Here is a 21,404-nt window from a genome sequence, read left to right as displayed (position 1 = left end):
GCACAACATTTCAAAAGCTTATGTTCTTGTCTGAGCTGTTTATCGTCCACGTTTTACTTCCATACAAAGCTACAATCCATAAAAATACCTCCAGAAAAGACTGCCTAACGCTTAAATCTACATTCGATATTAACAAATTTCTCTCATTTGGAAACGCTTTTCTTGCCATTGCCAGTATATATTTTATATCCTCTCTACTTCGGTCCTCATTAGTAATTGTTCTGACCAAATAGCAAAACTCTATTACTTGAAGTGTCTCGTTTCCTAATCTACTTCCCTTAGCACCTCCTGATTTTTATCAACAACACTCCATTATAAAAAAAAGTGGTTCAAATGGCTCTGAGCACTATGGGAAGTAACTGCTAAGGTCATCAGTCCCCTAGAACTTAGAACTACTTAAACCTAACTAACCTAAGGACATCACACACATCCATGCCCGACGCAGGATTCTATCCTGCGACCGTAGCGGTTGCGGGGTTCCAGGCTGTAGCGCCTAGAACCGCTCGGTCACCCCGGCCGGCATTCCATTATCCTCGTTTTGCTTTTTTTTTTACGTTCATGTTATATCCTCCTTTCGAGACTCTGTCCATTGCGTTCAGCTGCTGTCACTGATAGAATTACAATATGAACTTTAATTCCTACTCCCAATTTTTCTTTGATTTCCTGTACTGCTTAATTAATGTACAGATGGAGTAACATCGGAGATAGGCTACAACTCTGTCTCACTTCCCTCTCAACCACAGTATGTTAGAAAATTTAAATGTCTTGTAGAAATAATATGGTAGAACTTTTCGACAGACGTAAGATTTAGTATAAACGGGTTAACTAAAAATATCTAAAACGACAAATGCATCTCTAGAAAAAAACTAAAACAACATAAGACTATAACGTTTAGATGTGTGTGAATGCTTAACAACGAACTCTAAATTAGACACTATACGGACAGTTGAAAGACGGATTTATAGAAAAATAACGAGTGCAATAAATACATTATCAACATCGTCATCAACATTTCCTTAAAAAATTGGTCAGTCCATCTCGTCATTGGCTTTGCTAAAGATCTTTTACCTCTTTGATTGTATTATTTTAGATTTTCTTGCATCTGGGACACGGTTTGTGTGTTTTCCGATCTACCCTGGTATAGTTTCATTGTGTCAGTTATGTTTTGAATGTTCAGTTTAGGTTTGTGGATCTAATAACGGTTCTTACCATCTTTTCATCTGTCATGTTTCTGTGACTTACTGTTCCTGAGAGTAAATTATTTTTGTGCAATCATCACGCTTGCCAGCTGAGTTGGAGATGTATTACGATGCATTATCAATATTACTGTCGGGCCTTGTGATCCGCCGGCCGCGGTGGCCGAGCGGTTCTAGGTGCTCCAGTCCGGAGCCGCGCTGCTGCTACGGTCGCAAGTTCGAATCCTGCCTCGGGCATGGATGTGTGTGATGTCCTTAGGTTAGTTAGGTTTAAGTGGTTCTAAGTTCTAGGGGACTGATGACTACAGCAGTTAAGTCCCATAGTGCTCAGAGCCACTTGAACCATTTTTGAACCTTGTGATCCAGCGGTAAACCGCCCGTCTGGAAACTGACGGGTCGCGGGATCAAATCCCAGTTGCCCCGGTAGGACGACGGTAATTTCCCGTGTGATCTTAATCTAGCCTTCACGTCTCATCGACATGAGGAGTCGCTAGCAACGAGGCGTGGTTAACTGTTAACTGACGTAGGTTAGGGACTTATGGACAGGCAAGTCGCCGAAATGGTGCCCAATTGAAATACTTGCGCCGGGACATTGAGAATCACAAGAAAAAAAGAAACGTATATTGATAAACAACTAAAAATGACCTCGCCACCCTTAGCAGTTGCACGTTGACCATTTAACGGCTACCTGGAACCAGAAAAGTTCATTTTCAGTATACCTCACATGGTGGCCAAAGCGGAATAAACGATATTCATGGATATGACAGAACGATCATTTAAGCGAAAAGTCTGGTAAACATCGACTCCAAAACGCCTATCCTACGAGCTACGAGCACGTGTTGATCTTCGATGCTGTGTAGCAGATCACTTCTACAGAGAAAGTGCTGATACCTCTCAAGGTATGCAACTAAGAGCCCTTTGTTAAATGGACAATTTTTTCTTTTTTTGGTCGATACTAGCGCCTTCCGGAATGTGGAAAGCAAAGCGCTTGCAGTAGAAGAGATCTGTTCCACAGGGTCGAATGTGAAGACCTGCTCATACGTCTTAAGGTATGCATTTCAGAGCCCATGTTTACCAGAGGTTTTTTGCTTCGAATGATCGTTCCTGTCATATCCCTGGATACTAGCCATTCCTCTCGGACACCCTGAATAATTACTGACCGAATTTAAAAATTTTAAATTTTGTCATAATGTGCTCATTAAGAGATAAGATGTTGACGGTTTAACACAGTATGTAACATACCAAAGTTGGTAATGTATTGAGGCAGAGTAACTCAGGGCGCGAAAATTTCCCAGCTTACATTCATCCAGTGTTTGGGTTCAAATGGTTCAAATGGCTCTGAGCACTATGGGACTCAACTGCTGAGGTCATTAGTCCCCTAGAACTTTGAACTAGGTAAACCTAACTAACCTAAGGACATCACAAACATCCATGCCCGAGGCAGGATTCGAACCTGCGACCGTAGCGGTCTTGCGGTTCCAGACTGCAGCGCCTTTAACCGCACGGCCACTCAGTGTTTGGGAATGAATCATTGAATAATTGAATTGTAACAAACTTTACTCGTAATTTCAAACGTTTTAGAAATTTTTTCTCATTGACACTCCCCACACGAGTTTATCGCTTACTACATTTTTGTTGTTGATGCAGTAAAACTTTAGCATCATACGTGACGTTTTAATATATTACTCCTTTACTACTAACTCTATTCACAACATATTTTGGAGATAGTATCAAAATATACGACTGAACGCACAAGCATAATGACATCATTGTATAAAACAAGAGGTATGACGTCATAAACGTCGAAATGCGTAAAACATCAGTTTTTCTTCAGACGGAGAGCAAATTACGCAGAGTATACCCATCCAGCGAATAAACCGAAATTAATAAAACAAACATTATTGCGGTTTTGCGCCTTTCGCCTCAGACATGTAGGTGGGGGAAACAAAAGTGACGCGGGCGAGCGAATGCGATTGGATTACCATTTGTGGCAGCGTTAACGTAGCACGAAGAGACTTACAGTTACTTCCAACAGGACAGAGTAACTGCCCATACAGCCGACTGAACCTCGGAGCATTTACACAATCCTCACGTCTGACATGGTTGTCAGCAGAGGTCAGTATGGTCGCGGCCCTAGCTAGTCACCCAGGTCATCTGATCTGTCAGCGTGCGATTACTCTGTGTGGGGAGCCCTCAAGTGTAAAGGTGTATCGCACCAACCATCGTAGTGTTCGAAAACCGCAGCAGAACAATTCGGATGAGACTGCAGCAATTCTAGCAGACCAACTTCGATCCGACCAGGGTCCAAAAGTGCCAAGAGATGAATGGCGGTCGCTTTCAACATCTGCTATAGTCATGTTAGTACTGTATTTTCTTTTTACGCTGGAACTCTGTTCTCCGGAACACTTTTATTTGCCCCACCCTGGACTTAACTCGTAACTCATTCGTAAAGTAATCACACGTCTGAAGTTGTTTTATACACGGGAGTCCGAGTCCACATACAATCAGAGGTGGAGGCGGGTGCTGCTCGTCTGTTAGTAATCCACTCTTTTAACTGACTTTTCTGCCACAGGCAGACCGTCGTTCCGAACAGGATGTCGTGTCAGAAAGCCTCAACCGCATACAGAACATCCATAAAGATTAAAACTGGTGCCGAGACACGCTACAGAGGACTGTTGACATTTTTAAAAATATTGTAAATCCGATACTTTGATGTTTAAAAAAATCGGCTCTCGGTATATGGAAAAATATCGATATATAGACGTCAAAATATCGACGTAGCTGCCTATAAAAATATCGGCTGCACATTGTAAATATACTGCCGCTTCTAGAGCTGCACATTTAATTGTTGGTTTATTGTTAGATATTCTGTGCATCAACAGGCTACCATCCTGCTTATCCCTCTTAGAGCAAGAATTCAAAGGAAAACAGTGCACGTTCACGCTTGGCGATAACCACTTTGCTAACAGTGGTAACTGACTGTAAGTGGCACAATAAAAGGTGTCCGATGGGTCCGTCGTACGGTTTCGTCACATATGGGATTTGTCTGGAAAACTTCATGTCGAGTTTCCTGTTTTTTCATTTCTACAAATGCAGCGACCTAGCAGTTGTAGTGTCAAACTTACGTGGTACTGACAAAGGTTGCAGTTTCTGTTGGTAGCGCCGGGCGCCGATTACGTCAGCATTTCCCCTCAGACGTCTCCACCCACCGGAAGGAGCAGTCTTGCCATCTACATTTTTGTTCATTACTTTCAGCAACTGTTTTTGAAGAATTCCGACGTGAAAAAGCAGCACACGAGTTGCTGTAATTTTTTTTAACACAACTGCTGTGCGAATTAAAAGAAAACAGCCCTCGGTCAGTAATTTTTAACGAATTAACCGGGTACGACACTGCTAGGAGCGTCTTCCTCAGAATTTAAACCTAAGAATGGTTTACAACCTGCACCACGCAAGTAACGAGCAGCCCTTAGTGGCTCGCCATCACAGTCTTTTTATCTTAAATATCTTTGTGACTAATGCCCTTTCGGCATATTTATTATTTTATAAATGAGATATATGTACTGCCAGTCTTTCACTAATTCCGTACTTATAATTTGTAGCATAAGTTTTTAGTTATAATTCTGTGGCCATGTTATAGACCATTCTTTCGTTTAAATTCTGAGGAAGACACACCTAGCAGTGTCGAAACCCGGTCAATTCGTTAAAAATTGGTGACCGAGGGCTGTTTTCTTTTAATCGTAACTACTCACGGGCTCTGGACGTGCAGCCATGTACAACATTTCACAACTGCTGCGCTACATTTTCACATCGGATATCTTGTTATTCCATTCACACCGCTACCCCTAAGCGCAACCGAACTTCTCCTTTGTACCACCTATGCTTGCTTCAGACAGTCAAAGAGAAGGACTAGATATGATGAAAGCTTCAAAAAGTAGTAAGACTCCTTCACACAGGGAAAGTAAAATTACGTTCTACTGCAATTCCAAAAGAATAATTTCAAATATTTACCGAAATTCGGGAAAAAGTAATATAACATAAAAATATCGGCATCCGGTATTGACACTTGGACATCGATATATCGACGTATAGGGAAGGAGAATGCCTCTGATGTTTATCGATGATTTTTTGTTGGTACAAATATCAATGTGTCGATGTTCTGTCAGCAGCCCTGGTGCAGAGCAGCCGGCTCGCGCTCTCACCGGACCGGCCGGCGTCCTTGACGAGCCGCTCGATGATTTCGTCGCTGAGGGTGATGCCCAGGTTGGTCAGCATGAACTGCAGCTCGCTGGCCGTCACACGCCCGTCGCGGTTCCGGTCCAGCAGCCCGAACGCAGTCCGCAAGTCTGCAGAGAGAGAGACAGTCATACGATTACTGAGAAGCTGGTTTTATACGAGGCCTATTCAAAAAGTAAGGTCCGATCGGTCGCAAAATGGAAACCACTGTGAAGATCAAAAACGTTTCATTTTCAACAGTTAGCTACAACTTCCAGCTACTTCTGTACATAGTCGCCGCTCCGATTTAGACATTTGTGGTAGCGTTCTACCAACTTTCCAATACCCTCGTCATAGAAGCAAACCGTCTGTGCTTCCTACCAATTCTCTATGCCGGTCTGCAGCTCATTGTCTTAGCCGGAACGTTGTATTCATAGCTAGCGGTTCATGTGAGCAGAGATGAAACCCAGGGAGAGTCAATTACGGGCTCTATTGTGGATGATTAAAATCCATGGAGAAGAAATTAAAACTTCTGAGGTTCGCCGATGACATTATAATTCTGTCAGAGACAGCAAAGGCCCTGGAAGAGCAGCTGAACGGGATGGACAGTGTCCTGAAAGGAGGATATAAGATGAACATCAACAAAAGCAAAGCCGGCCGAAGTGGCCGTGCGGTTCCAGGCGCTACAGTCTGGAACCGAGCGACCACTACGGTCGCAGGTTCGAATCCTCCCTCGGGCATGGATGTGTGTGATGTCCTTAGGTTAGTTAGGTTTAATTAGTTCTAAGTTCTAGGCCACTGATGACCTCAGAAGTTAAGTCGCATAGTGCTCAGAGCCAACAAAAGCAACACGAGGATAATGGAATGTGGTTGAACTAAATTGGGTGATGCTGAGAGAATTACATTAGGAAATGAGACGCTTAAAGTAGTAAACGAGTTTTGCTATTTGGGGAGCAAAATAACTTATGATGGTCGAAGTAGAGAGGATATAAAATGTAGACTGGCAATGGCAAGGAAAGCGTTTCTGAAGAAGAGAAATTTGTTAACATCGAGTATAGATTTAAGTGTAAGGAAGTCGTTTCTGAAAGTATTTGTATCGAGTGTAGCCATGTATGGAAGTGAAACGTGGACGATAACCAGTTTGGACAAGAAGAGAATAGAAGCTTTCGAAATGTGGTGCTACAGAAGAATGCTGAAGATTAGATGGGTAGATCACATAACTAATGAGGAGGTATTGAATAGAATTGGGGAGAAGAGAAACTTGTGGTATTACTTGACTAGAAGAAGGGATCGGTTGGTAGGACATATTCTGAGGCATCAAGGGATCACCGATTCTGTACTGGAGGGCAATGCGGAGGGTAAAAATCGTAGAGGGAGACCAAGAGATGAATACACTGAACAGATTCAGAAGGATGTAGGTTGCAGTAGGTACTGGGAGATGAAGAAGCTTGCACAGGATAGAGTACCATGGAGAGCTGCATCAATCCAGTCTCTGGACTGAAGACCACAACAACATTGTGGATGGTCAAACACTTCCCACCTAAAACGCTGCAGGAACATCTTCATTGCCCCTTCAGAGTGCGGTCGGTAATTGTCATGCTGAAGGAAACGTATGACAGTTATGTTATGTGGGCTGCATGACATCAGGCGAAATCTCACACCAGGCCCTCATACTTGGAGGGAGAGCCTATTGCGCTAGGTATCTTCACGTGCTCACTGTGCGCTCAGGACTGAAAAGAGCGACGTGATGCGATAGATGGGCATACTAGAGGCATTGCCCAACACATACGTGCAAAGCGTCATCTGATTTTCATTGTGGTCTCCATTTCGCACCCCATCGGACCTTTCTTTCCGAATAGCCCTCGTAGTTAGAGATCTGCACATGCGGATGTATCAGCGCACACCTGCAATAAAATTTACTTCTCGGTTAGAAGCTTACTCCGATATGGACTAAATCTGCAGTTTAAGAACCTTCAACATCGCAGCGCGTCAGCAATCGTTGGTTAATATATTAAAGTGTTAAGTGTTAACCCAGGTTTGCAGTTTATGGCGGGTCATGGCCCATCGAACATAGGCCGGTGTGAAGTGGAGCGTACACCACTTAGTTAAGCAGTGGTTTTGACTTTGTGCATGTACTGTTCGTGTTTTCCTTTTCTTTTCCGTTCATAAATGTATAGCTATGGTGTTCTTTTAATCATTGACAAAGGTCTTCTTAGGCACTTGTGGGTTTTATTGTTGTTCTGAAGCAGGTGTAGTTATCTACGCCGAAACCTGGGTTAACACTTAACACTAGGTGCTTTTTTCGGAATCGAGGCGGGTTTTTTGTTCTTTAATACACCCGCCTAGAATGGCATTCAGCAGAACAATAGAAGGAACGAGAAGAAGAGGGAGACCCACAATCAGATGGCGGGATGACGTTCGGGAGGACACAACTAGGCTGAACAGCAGCAGCCACTGGACAAACAGCGCATTGGACAGGCAGCAGTGGAAGTGGCTCATGGAGCAGGCCACATGTAAAGTAAATAATACACTCCTGGAAATGGAAAAAAGAACACATTGACACCGGTGTGTCAGACCCACCATACTTGCTCCGGACACTGCGAGAGGGCTGTACAAGCAATGATCACACGCACGGCACAGCGGACACACCAGGAACCGCGGTGTTGGCCGTCGAATGGCGCTAGCTGCGCAGCATTTGTGCACCGCCGCCGTCAGTGTCAGCCAGTTTGCCGTGGCATACGGAGCTCCATCGCAGTCTTTAACACTGGTAGCATGCCGCGACAGCGTGGACGTGAACCGTATGTGCAGTTGACGGACTTTGAGCGAGGGCGTACAGTGGGCATGCGGGAGGCCGGGTGGACGTACCGCCGAATTGCTCAACACGTGGGGCGTGAGGTCTCCACAGTACATCGATGTTGTCGCCAGTGGTCGGCGGAAGGTGCACGTGCCCGTCGACCTGGGACCGGACCGCAGCGACGCACGGATGCACGCCAAGACCGTAGGATCATACGCAGTGCCGTAGGGGACCGCACCGCCACTTCCCAGCAAATTAGGGACACTGTTGCTCCTGGGGTATCGGCGAGGACCATTCGCAACCGTCTCCATGAAGCTGGGCTACGGTCCCGCACACCGTTAGGCCGTCTTCCGCTCACGCCCCAACATCGTGCAGCCCGCCTCCAGTGGTGTCGCGACAGGCGTGAATGGAGGGACGAATGGAGACGTGTCGTCTTCAGCGATGAGAGTCGCTTCTGCCTTGGTGCCAATGATGGTCGTATGCGTGTTTGGCGTCGTGCAGGTGAGCGCCACAATCAGGACTGCATACGACCGAGGCACACAGGGCCAACACCCGGCATCATGGTGTGGGGAGCGATCTCCTACACTGGCCGTACACCACTGGTGATCGTCGAGGGGACACTGAATAGTGCACGGTACATCCAAACCGTCATCGAACCCATCGTTCTACCATTCCTAGACCGGCAAGGGAACGTGCTGTTCCAACAGGACAATGCACGTCCGCATGTATCCCGTGCCACCCAACGTGCTCTAGAAGGTGTAAGTCAACTACCCTGGCCAGCAAGATCTCCGGATCTGTCCCCCATTGAGCATGTTTGGGACTGGATAAAGCGTCGTCTCACGCGGTCTGCACGTCCAGCACGAACGCTGGTCCAACTGAGGCGCCAGGTGGAAATGGCATGGCAAGCCGTTCCACAGGACTACATCCAGCATCTCTACGATCGTCTCCATGGGAGAATAGCAGCCTGCATTGCCGTGAAAGGTGGATATACACTGTACTAGTGCCGACATTGTGCATGTTCTGTTGCCTGTGTCTATGCGCCTGTGGTTCTGTCAGTGTGATCACGTGATGTATCTGACCCCAGGAATGTGTCAATAAAGTTTCCCCTTCCTGGGACAATGAATTCACGGTGTTCTTATTTCAATTTCCAGGAGTGTATATCTGCAGTTATCCGCCATTAAACGACATCTCCTATACATGATGGGCTCCACTGGAAATGTTTTATTCACCAAAACCGGTTTTCGGGTTTATCATCCAACATGAGTGGCATCTGCTGTAGAGGAACGAATAACTGTATGTAGTATGTACAACGATTTCTACAGAATGATAACTGTATATACAGTAGCAGTAATGTAAGGCTACATACATTAAGTATTTATATAGCAACGATATGTATGTCAGCTAACACAATAGGATATGAAATCTTGTCCTATAACACAGTACACAATTTTTTCACAATTGCGATATCAAGATAGAAACACAGGAAGTTCGAGGGGTTGTAGTTGTGTATCCATATTGGGTTCATTCTTAGCTCTCAAACACATTTTACCATCAATTTCAACTCTTTCGCAATAAATATTTGTATTTCCTCTAATAAAGTTTAGAAAATCTAACACAAAAAAATGAAATTAACATAAACTACTCATTCTAATTGTCAAGAAGAAGCAATAAAGAATATTTATTTGATAGGAAACAAATTTAAAAATAAAACTCGTTCTTTATTTAAAGAAAGTTATTTAAAGTTGTAATAATTCAAGATTATCAATTCTACAGATAACAGTTCATTCAGTGGCTCAGTCAACCTATGTAACTGTTTAGGAAGCAGGAGCAAATCTCGGAATGGGGGTGGTGTTAGTTGGACGCTACCGCTGTGTACTTTGCCTCAGCCGATGATGCATGGTCCAGTTAAAATTACTTGATACCTGACATCTTTCACTTCCAACTTCGCTGTCGCCAATTCGGCTGCCGGCTGCCGCTCAGTTACAGGCGACACACGTACACGGAGGGTCGCTTCACAAACGCTGCTCGTGTGTTAACTCGGAGCAGTGTTGGAGGGGGCCGCAGAGGGGTGTGTCGGAAATGCGAGACGCTCCGCCGACAGCTGATGTTAAGTGACCAGTGGCTAAACTGCGGCGGACGACGCGTCCTGTAGCCCTAACCACAACGTCCAAATGTGCGATAAATCCAAAGAAATGCCGGTCAAGACTCTGGGGCGGATCTAAAATCACTGTCGCTTCGTTCGCGGCGACTAAAGCTAACTTTTACGAGCAAACTCAAGGAAGAGAAAACTCAGTTTCAGTGCTAAAAGCCAAACCGTAATTTCGCGCTGGAAATGAATGGAAATGAGCGTTTGGCGTCATTGGCCAGGAGGCCCCTTGCGGGGCAAGTCCGGCCGCCTTGCAGGTCTTATTACATTCGACGCCACATTGGGCGACCTGAGCACAGGATGGGGATGAAATGATCATGAAGACAGGACAACACCCACTCCCTGAGCGAAGAAATATCCTCGACCCAGCCTGGAATCGAACCCGGGCCCGTAGGACGGCAATCCGTCACGCTGACCACTCAGATTTTTTCTTTTCTCTCTCTCTTTTTTTCATTTTGTTCGATATAGTTCGTTGCGTTTGGTCTGGGCGGACGTCACAAGACATCTGTTCAAGTTGATCGTTGATTCCTCGGCTCAGTTTTTTTTATTACAGAGAGCACGCAGCCCTCTGACCGAACACGCTGAGCTACCGTGCCGGCTTCTCATTTTGCTCCTTTTCGTTCGTTGTATCTGCTCTGGGCGGACGTCGAAAGACACCCGTTTCAGCTCGTTGTTGATCCATTAACGCAGTTTTTCTTTTATTTCAGAGAGCGGCTAGCCCTCTGACCGAGATTACAGGCGACACAGGCAGAAAACTAAGAACAAATAAAAGAAATCATACAAGATGAAAAATGACGCAGCACAGAATTAGAAATATAAAATTGCATTCAAACCAAGTAAATGAATAACAATAATAATCAAAATCTTTTGGTTAGATTTACAAATTGAAAAAACTATGTTGCATATACGGAGATCCGAAGCTGCGATCTTTTACACTTCACCTTAATCCGCTATCCATTACGCTACGCCGCATGAAGCAGATACAGGGAGACAATTATTGAACTGTATAAAAACAAACGTAAATTAGTTACAAACTACGGCGTGCACACACTTTATTCAACATGTAAACGTGACTACAGATATTCGAATTTAGGTTATAACATGTTCGATATGCCTGCCATCATTGGTGATGATATGACGCTTGTGCGGAAGTATCCAGCAGTGTTTGGTTAGTGCAGTGTGTGGAACGTGTGTGTATTTCATTAGCATCGTTGTGCGTGTGTGTATGTGTATCCGTATAGCCGTTTTTCGTGTTGTTATCATGTGTGGTGAAATACGACAGAAAAGTGCCAGACCAATGGCCCGGGATCAAAACACATCGATAAAGAATGCCACACAAGGAATTAGAAGTTAATGACCAGTTGCAGTGTCCGTTTGGTAACGGCGAACTATATCGCCGTGGCGTTGAGTGCTCTGATTGAAAGAAACCAGCTCCAGGGCGTGAATTCTCAACTACCAAGCAATTTCAATCGGATTATAGCTACAACATCATCGCCTGGCGTGGATCGAAGCGAGCAGCGGGGTAAGCAGCGATGGTGCAGGTTAAACGGGCTAATAAGAGTCAGTGGGCTTGATTCATCATCGGCAAGCTTTGCCCGCGAGCAGAGAGGTGGCAGCGTGAACCCAGCATGAAAAGTGACGAATCCGCCAGCTGAGGAGGTACGGCAGCGAGCGCGCGCGCACACACACACACACACACACACACACACACACTCATCTGCCGTGTTTTGGCCGGCCGTTATTTCGGCGGCAATAAAGCGGACACGGGTGGGTCGGCCATTGCACACTACGGACCGCCAGCTGGCGCACGCTAAGGCCTAGCTCAGGGGTTGCACGAAATTTCTAGTAGACTGCTGGACCGCTTCTTATTCATATCGGCCTCTGGCAGCTGACGTTAGCAGAGAACTAAGGCGTTAAACATCGTTTTAAAAAAAGTCAAAAATGTCGAAGCGTTCGAGAGCGATTTCCGTGTAAAGTACATTTAACTTCGCACATACACGTGTTTTGTACGCTGCTTGCGTCACTGCACGATTGAAACAGCAATGAATAAACACAACGTAAACCAGCTACTAAACTTTAATTTTGCAATTGCGACAGGTTTCAGTGGCTTCACTCAGTCATCACGCCACAGTTTTGCCGCCTATCTGAGCTGCTCCCAGGAAACTATGTCGAAATATTTATCACTTTGATTGCAACGCTTTTCGTGGAGTAGCAAGAAGCAAGTGGGACCGCTGTTGCACACCTGCGCTCCTGTGCAGCTGCGTTGCCTATTTTTCTAGAGAGCTTCGTACGTTCACTGTTTACAAACCTACGTAATTCTGCGAGAAGTTTTGATTACACGGGAAAAGGAAATAAAGGGAATCCAGCTCGTAATTAAAAAAAGAGCTGAGAATGAACATGAAGTCTCTGGCTTTTGCAGACGACGTCACTGTGTTTACAAACAATAGCGGAGAAACCAAACTTATCCTGGAGAGCCTTCACGAAATTTCACAGAAAACTGGCCTCCAAGTCTCCTGCGAGAACGCTCAGTAGATGGAAACGAGATCTGCGGATCATCTCGGTACCGCCAAGTGTCACAAGTTGCGCACTTCAGATATCTCGGAGAGATCGTGAGGTTTCGTGACAATATCCAATAAAAAATCTCAAAAGTATAAAGCATATAAGCTCGCGTGGAGTTACTACAGTAAAAAAAGTATCTCCGTCAAAGCAAAATCAAGGCATTACACCACAGCATTTCTGTCGAAAGCACTATACGCTGCTGTGATCGATGATCAAAGAAAAATAGAATTCGAAATTTATTCTCTGAGTTCAAATTCTTTGACATCAGCTCTAGTCCGTATAGGCTTACGATCTATCAGTGACATGAAATTGCGTGTGCCGCGCGGGATTAGCCGAGCGGTCTATGGCGGGGGTTCGAGTCCTCCCTCGGGCATGGGTGTGTGTGTTTGTCGTTAGGATAATTTAGGTTAAGTAGTGTGTAAGCTTAGGGACTGATGACCTCAGCAGTTAAGTCCCGTAAGATTTCACACACATTTGAACAAATTGTGTGTGTTGGACCAGCACTCAAACCTGCATTTCCCGCTTATCTCAAGCAGCTGCCTCAACCACACTTTTTTTTCAGGTAAGGAGGGGAACATATGAACTTTTTTTTTACAACTGGTTCGTTGTGGCAACAAAACAACAACACAATGTACAGTAATGGAAAAAATTAAAAGACCGTTCTCCCAACGGAAAAAACAGAAAGGCCTCGCACCCACGGCTGTTTGCGGTTATTAACAAATTGATCCCCGTCCTGCAGGAGAGGTCTGGGCACGCCTTCTCGAAGAAAAATGCCGCATGTCCTCGTCACTGGTCCTGTACTGAGAATTAGACATTCATTATGAAGTTACCATTTATGTCCCCAGCCTTGGGGAGCGTTCAAGAGAACATTGTCGATTGCACAGGTGGTGCTGAAGACGAGTAAAAGATTCCTGTAGAAAAGAGCAAAAATCAAGAATGTTCTTGTCATAGATGAGATAATGACTTCCATTTGATACCTATCACGTCATTAGTCTCAGTACTAGGGAAAAGTCTCATCCAGGAACAAAAGTGCCTGTGGGGGCACTGTATGCAGGTCATGGAAAGAAGAAGGACAAGTGTATTTCCTGTCAACTGCCACACCTCCACAGAAGATCCGCTCTGCAGGCGATGTACATCCATATGCGTCAGACGACACCATCAACATAGTGGAGAGTCGGCTGTATTAATGCCATGGAGCCACTGAAACATCATATGTGTTTGGTTGACCAGCAGATACCAGGTCGTCTGGGCATAGTAGTCGAGGACGGGTTGGTGTACTGACCGCCAGACCACAGACCAAGTTATCATAGGTTGACGGTTCCATCTCAGTCTTGTCATGTTCCCACATCATTATGCGGTAAACACCACGCCCCGTAGGGGCCTTGGTACATGGAGATCAGCATGTATGCAACTGTAGTCAACGTCGGAAAATGATGAGGAAATGGGAGGGGGGAGTCAGCTGTTTGATCAGGGTGCCTGTTAATATTTGCCGAAGTCGGGTCCACAACTTTATCTTCATGTTGACATACAGGGCCGCCATTCTGACTTGGAAATCGACGAGGCCTAGGCTGCCATCGCTAGTGGGTAAGGTGAGTGTATCATATCGTACTTTCATAATCAGATCCGCATTCACAAAGTAACCAAAGACCACCACCAAAATGTTCGCCATTGTCTCTGGCATTGGTAAAATAGTGACCAGGTGGGGTATTCTAGACTTTTCAGGTGAAGGCTGACATAATAAAATCTTTGAATCAGTGAACAGTGGTTGAAGGGCAATGGCGCCGGCCGCAGTGGAAGAGCGGTTCTAGGCGCTTCATCTGGAACCGCGCGACCGCTACAGTCGCAGGTTCGAATCCTGCCTCGGGTATGGATGTGTGTGATGTCCTTAGGTTGCTTAGGTTTAAGTAGTTCTAAATTCTAGGGGACTGATGTCCTCAGATGTTAAGTCCTATAGTGCTCAGGGGCATTTCAACCATTTTTGAGGGCAATGGCATAATAAAATCATGATAGTGGGCATCTCTACCGTATCCACTGGGAGATGGTAATCAAGTCTACCGCATGTCTATTGTGGCACCTTGGGGTAGGTGCATGTCAGTGTAAATAAAGTCTGAGGGGGGGGGGGAGGGGGCGGTGGGGCGAAGGCCATCCATCGCAACACCACCCACCACCTCCAGATAATAGTCATGATTCACCCTATGGAAAGTGTCTGGCGATCAAAGTCCACGGACATCAATGCTCTGCTCACGTGACGAGTTTCACACAGGACCATGATGTCACTATAATCTACATTACTGCCACCGCCCAAGCACGTTTGGTCCAAGGAGGTAATTTCGGGTGGGACACACCAAATGCGACCAGCTGGAAACTGGGTAAAAATTTTAAAGTCACTGTTAAGCATAGTGAGAGGCCAATAATGTTCGACACTCCAGCCGTCTAACAGCTTGCAGGCCAGGAAAGAAGGCCTTCAGTGAATCCAGGTGGTAGGGGAATGACGGAGGCCATCAGTTCCTAGTACGCCGTTACCCAGCAAGGAGCCGTAACATCTTCGAATGCATGACAGAACTCTAATAAGAAAGCATCTTGGCCTGGTGAATTGTTGGCAGCCATTTCGAGAAGAGTGTCAACTATGTCATCCATCATGATCAGATCTGTCTGATTCGCCACAGCATCTCCATCGAGGAGCCCAGTCAGTGATTCGAGAATATCACCTGTCGCTGAGGTTTTGCGAACCTGTTTCATACAACCAGCGGTAGTGTTCCACAAAGGCATCTGCAACTTTCTTTTGGGCCGTGAGGCGTCGACCTTCTGACAAGGTGAGCATAATGCGCAGAGATAAGAGACATCGTTAGAGAATGCCGTAGTCCACAGCTCCGCATTGGGCGTTACTGCCTAAGTAGTGGGGAGACACAGACAAGGTGAGTCACAGAGTGGCTGGTGACATAAGTGAATACTTGCCAGTCGCTGTTTATGCATCACATCTACAAGGTGCAGTTCGTTTACCAACTGGTTGTTCTGGACTTGTGGTGAAGCATGGAATTTAGCTCTACAGGAACAGCCCGCAGTTGAAGTCACCTCTGAGTAGGATTTGGTCGTAGCGAAAATGGCGCTACCTCTTCCATATAGAACTGGTCCCATTCTGTTTTTTTATAACTACTACAGGGCGAATAAACATTGATGACCCAGATGCCCCAAAAATGACGGTGAGGCCCCAAACAAATAGAATGTAGATCACATCATCCATCTTGCTATGTTCGTTAGGAGTATGACTGTCCCATAGCCATTATCCACGCATGGCGTGTGGTAGATATCATACTAATAAGTACGAGGATGGAAGCAATTCGAGACGACCTTCCTGCAGGAGGGCCACATCGATGTCGGCCATCCTCAACATCTTGTGGAGCTTAACCTGTGTACTGATGGTGTTCATATTAATAGTGCCTATCTCACGGGCTTGTTGGGAATGGCGATATGAGAGGCTTCCGTGAGGATAGCAGGGGGCCAGGGACTCGAAACAGCCCTGCCATAGGCCACCCACCAAAATCCATCATCATTTATGATTCACAGAGCGGCGCGGCAGCATCCATTCATTCATATTGTCAGGCCACAATAGAGCGCTGGGTCACTGGTCGTTCCGTTGCGGCATTGTGTCTCTAGTGGTCATGGTTTGGTTCTGGCTTTTGACCTACATCCACAGGCATGTCGCTGCGCATGAGCATCACCGATGCTGCCCCTGATTGGGGCCAGACTGGTGGTTCCGTGACTGTTTCGTCCTGTGTTCCACTGCTTCGGTAACCTTTGTTTGCACACGTGGGCATTGGTGTTGAAGATACGTGAAGCTGCTGCCCGTTGGGTCAAAGACGTCAGTTCGCACTGGCACAACCGTGTAGGTGGTTTCCACCCCATCATCTTTGTCTTCACACCATCTTGTGAAGAAGGCACAGCCAGAGAGGGCCCAGTTGGTGTCTTTGTTTTTTCTGCGTCATCATGCTGCTCCAGAGGCGGCGACAGTCCTGTGAAAGAAGACACCACAGTCGGCGGGTCGTGGGCCGCTCGCAGAGCCTCAGTGTGGGTCAGTGAGAGCCCTATCGGTATTAGTCGTCACCTGCTCCTCCACTCGTGGTGGGTGGGTAATTTGACATTGCACACAACTTGAACAGACATGTCCTGCTTGGCCACATCCTGGGCACGTCTTTGGTTGACTGTTATGGATGCTGATGCAATTATAGTCTCTGATGTACAAATAGAATGGGACATGTTTGGAAAATTCGATGTGGACTTCTCACAACCGATTGAGGTCTGGGTACGTGGTGAAGTGCGTCCATTGTCCAGTCCTACGGTTAATCACCCAGTAGCCACCATGTTGGTTGAATCTCAAACGGTAGTTCTCTGTCTGAGCCCCATGTGTTCCACCTGCACATTACTTACACATCTGTCACAGTTTCATGATTTAAGGCCATCTAGCATCGTGTTGAGAATCCTGATGCAAGCCATGTGGTTGACCATCTTCACATACATGATACTGCTCACAACTCAAAGATGTACCCCAACAAGATCATTACAGTCATAAGAACTGATCGATTTCCATTGCCTTTGGTCTTCCATACTCATTCGAGAAACTGAACTTCAGTGTCGATTTTAGGTATGGGTCACTCATTCTTCTTCTATGTAAGTTTAGTGTACGAAGAAGGCTGAGGTATGCAACAACAACACATGTACGCTATTGAAGCTTGGGAATAAACAGGACGCCCATGCTGCTCCATTGCCGGAGGCAGACTGCCCACTTTGGCTATCTGTGCACTCTTCCGAGATCGACCGAAACCTTCATATGTCACGTTGTCTACATCCTTCTGCCAGAGTCCACTACATATGGCACTAATAGGTAGCACATCCATACCTAATACCGCTGACATCAAAGAATTCGCAGTCAGTGAATAAATTTGAATTATTTCGCATGTCTGTAGATTGTCGACGAAGTCTGTTCTTTGAGTCATGCAAGTAAAAATAAGATAGACTGAAAAGAAAGGAAAATTTTCAGGAAAATCTTTGGGCCAGGTTTCCGTGGAGGAATCTGGGCAAAGAGGCCATCAAGAGAGATCTATAAACAGACACAAACAATAACGGATACCTTCAGAAAAAAGATAATGAAATTTTATGGACATATACAAAGGAAGAACAAGAACTGGGTCACAAGACAGGTCTTCAAGACAGTGAAAACTATCAGAATCAAGACAAAATGGATTACTGAAAGAAAACAAAAGAGGAAAGAAGTGAGGATCACACAAGATAGCATAAGCAATCGAGGAGTTTGGAAATGCCGTAAGAGAGATACGCTTAAACTGAAACACACGGAAAGAGAGCAGGAAATAAGTGGTCAGAAGAAAGCAAGAAAGAACACAGCGAGCATATGAAGAGAATTTGGGGAGAACTGAAGAACAACAAAAATCATGCGTACTCAACTTCAAACGCACTCTTGAAAGGGAATATTCCAAAATAGTTATACACACGCGCGCGCGCGCGCGCACACACACACACACACACACACACACACACACACACACACACACACACATACCAATCGAAAGAGAAAAACACACAGCACTAACAGACGTTGCCACAGCCACAAAAACAAAACAAAAAAAGACTGCATTCCGCGCTATCAAAACAAAGTATGCGAGGTGAATGTGGCAAAAGATGAAAACGATAACGCACGCTCTGTATCAGTGAAGTATAGTGTGATATAAATCGAACAACTGTGTGTGGAAGAACGTTAGGGCCGGCCGGTGTGGTCGTGCGGTTCTAGGCGCTTCATTCTGGAACCGCGTGCCTCGGGTATGGATGTGTGTGATGTCCTTAGGTTAGTTAGGTTTAAGTAGTTCTAAGTTCTAGGGGACTGATGGCCACAGATGTTAAGTCCCATAGTGCTCAGAGCCATTTGAACCATTTTGAAGAACGTTAGGAAATGAAGTAGGAACCAGAAACACGTGAGTAATAGTAGTAAATTACGAACATGAAAACTACTCATGATCTCGCCAAACAAGTTTGTAAAAGAAGCACAATTGTTTTAGTGACTACTGGTAAAGTTTTAAAATGAAACGAACTGTGTCTGGTCGAAATAAGACTTTCATCGCACTCGAAAAAACAAAATATATTCCATATTATATGTTAAATGTGTTTAGTTTCTGTAGGACTGAGGAGATCTTAATAGATTTTTCCATCTTCTGCTCTGCAGAGATAGAACGCACTGACTACGATATGAAGACCTGCGTGCTGTCTGTTGAGGACACACACCACAGACTCCCACTTGGGCAGACATCGAGGATAAAAAAAAAAAAAATACATCTGAGTTTCGTAAGCGTTCGTCGCTGGAAGAAATCGTAATCAGAAATCTTCTCTCTCAGTCACCGAGACGATCTACGATTTACTCTCTACCAGACGCTGTTCCACCTCGTTCTAGTAAGCGCCGAACAAACCGGCGAAGCACTTCGCCGCTCTTCTCACAGTGCAGTCACTGTGCGTCTCGTATTAAGAACTCAGCCTTCGACATAACGAAAGTGATATTACGGTCAGCGTTGATGTGCTGGTGCTATTTGTGGCCGCGTCTCTTTACATCTGATGTCCCACTTCTTTGAAAGTGACGTAGTCTAGGTGTACAGGCGCAGCCTTACTTCATCCTATTTTTTATACAATGGTCGGTATTACGATTCGGTGGACCCCGTTGAGATGGCAAGTCCTTCACTTGCAACAGTCGCAGACCCTTTTTATGGGGAAGTTGGAATGCATCATCATACACACGGTCCTATTAAACCTCAGTTCTTTCCTTCAGTACGCTGATACACGCTCATTATTTGGTATCATCGAATGAAAAATTTAAATCAGTCCTTATATCATCTAATAGCATTAACACACCCAGTTCACTAAGAAAGGAGAAATACACGATGCTTTGCCTTCGTCGACGTCCTCGTCCGCCGGAAACATAATGACAAAGCGCGTACAGGAAATGAGCGCTTGTACTTATTCTTCACCAGCCATCGTCATCCGGCACAGAATCGTATTGTGGTACATCGTGACAGATCCATACCGAACGCTGATAACCTGTCACACGAAATGAGGACAGATCTTCGAAAACATGCCTGCAGCGTGTGTATGTAGACTCTCCCGTCGTTTACTGTAGATCAACACTTGGTCCGAAGATGGTAAGTATGACACTTTCCCAAACGATGCGACATTTTAACAACGCCACCCAGCTGGAAACCCGAGTCTTTTCATCAATAGTATACGTTGGGAGAGTCTACATTCACACATGCGGTACCTCTGTGGGGAGGAGATGAAACGTTACCAGCACACACGTGAAACAGGGCGGACTGCGAGTTATAGAAACGTCACGATGCCGCCAAACATATCGGCAAACCTGACAGACTGTCGACAGCTCAAACGACCAACAAGGAGGCGAATAACATCAGAGCTGTTGTAGATTCGAGACAGAAAGTACCGGGCACACATTTCCAGAAGATGATAACCACGACACTCTCCGAAACGTCGCGGTATTTTAACACCCCTACCCGGCTGGGGAGCTCTTCATCAGGGGCCCCTACGTGGAGCAGGAGAAGAAATTTGAGTTTTTGCCGTTCTGTGGCTTCGTGATTAGGTGCCTTCTGATGAGACATAAAATTAAGTCGATCTTCAGTTCTCCGCCAAAAATCAGCCAACTATGAGGCAATCAAAATATGCGGGAGTTTTGGAAATTTGTGGTAAGGTCTTAAGGAACCATACTGCTGAGGTCATCGGTCCCTAAGCCTACACACTGCTTAATTACTTACGCTAAGGACGACGACACACACCCATGCCCGAGGGAGGACTCGAACCTCCGAGGGGGGGGGGGGGGGGCGGGTGGAGCCGCATAGACCGTGACAAGGCGCCTAAGACCGCGCGGCGCAGGAGGTGTCAGGAGGCCTAAAAAATGCTTTTGGTTGTGGACAGTCATACGTAGGACAAACAGTGCGCCCTGTGCTGAAACGCAGGAGGGAACCTGCGAGGTGGTGGTGTCTACGATGCCACGGAAAATCCGCCATAGCTGAGCATGCTCTAGAAATCAGTCGCCGGCTCAAATTTGGCTCTCCTGTCTTGGCTCGCACTAACGGCACTTGCGACAGTGTGATTACAGAAACCATTGAAATAAAAATCATGGACAACGGCCTTAACACAGACGGTGAGCCGGCCGCGGTGGTCTAGCGGTTCTAGGCGCGCAGTCCGGAACCGCGCGACTGCTACGGTCGCAGGTTCGAATCCTGCCTCGGGCATGGATGTGTGTGATGTCCTTAGGTTAGTTAGGTTTAGGTAGTTCTAAGTTCTAGGGGACTGATGACCACAGATGTTAAGTCCCATAGTGCTCAGAGCCATTTGAACCATTTGAACAGACGGTGACCTGCCGATCAGCGGGGCGTGGGATCTAACGATCGTGTGGTTGCAGCGGGCGCGTCGCACGCTGAGTCATACGGTG

General features: G+C 45.9%; 1 protein-coding gene across 3 annotated transcripts in view; it reads right to left on the bottom strand.

Moving 5' to 3' along the window:
• LOC126240013 (calcium-binding protein E63-1) overlaps nt 1–21,404 on the bottom strand; it is a 584,925-nt gene that overhangs the window by 87,218 nt on the left and 476,303 nt on the right. For all 3 annotated transcript variants that reach the window (XM_049947899.1, XM_049947898.1, XM_049947900.1), the window contains one exon: nt 5,396–5,539. In XM_049947899.1, the coding sequence (XP_049803856.1) occupies nt 5,396–5,539 (144 nt within the window). The remainder of the gene's footprint in view (nt 1–5,395; nt 5,540–21,404) is intronic.

The sequence above is a fragment of the Schistocerca nitens genome, chromosome 1 (assembly GCF_023898315.1).
Source record: "Schistocerca nitens isolate TAMUIC-IGC-003100 chromosome 1, iqSchNite1.1, whole genome shotgun sequence".
NCBI classification, from domain to species: domain Eukaryota; kingdom Metazoa; phylum Arthropoda; class Insecta; order Orthoptera; family Acrididae; genus Schistocerca; species Schistocerca nitens.
Note: the sequence above shows the minus strand (reverse complement) of the source record. Positions and strands in the feature narration are given on the sequence as shown.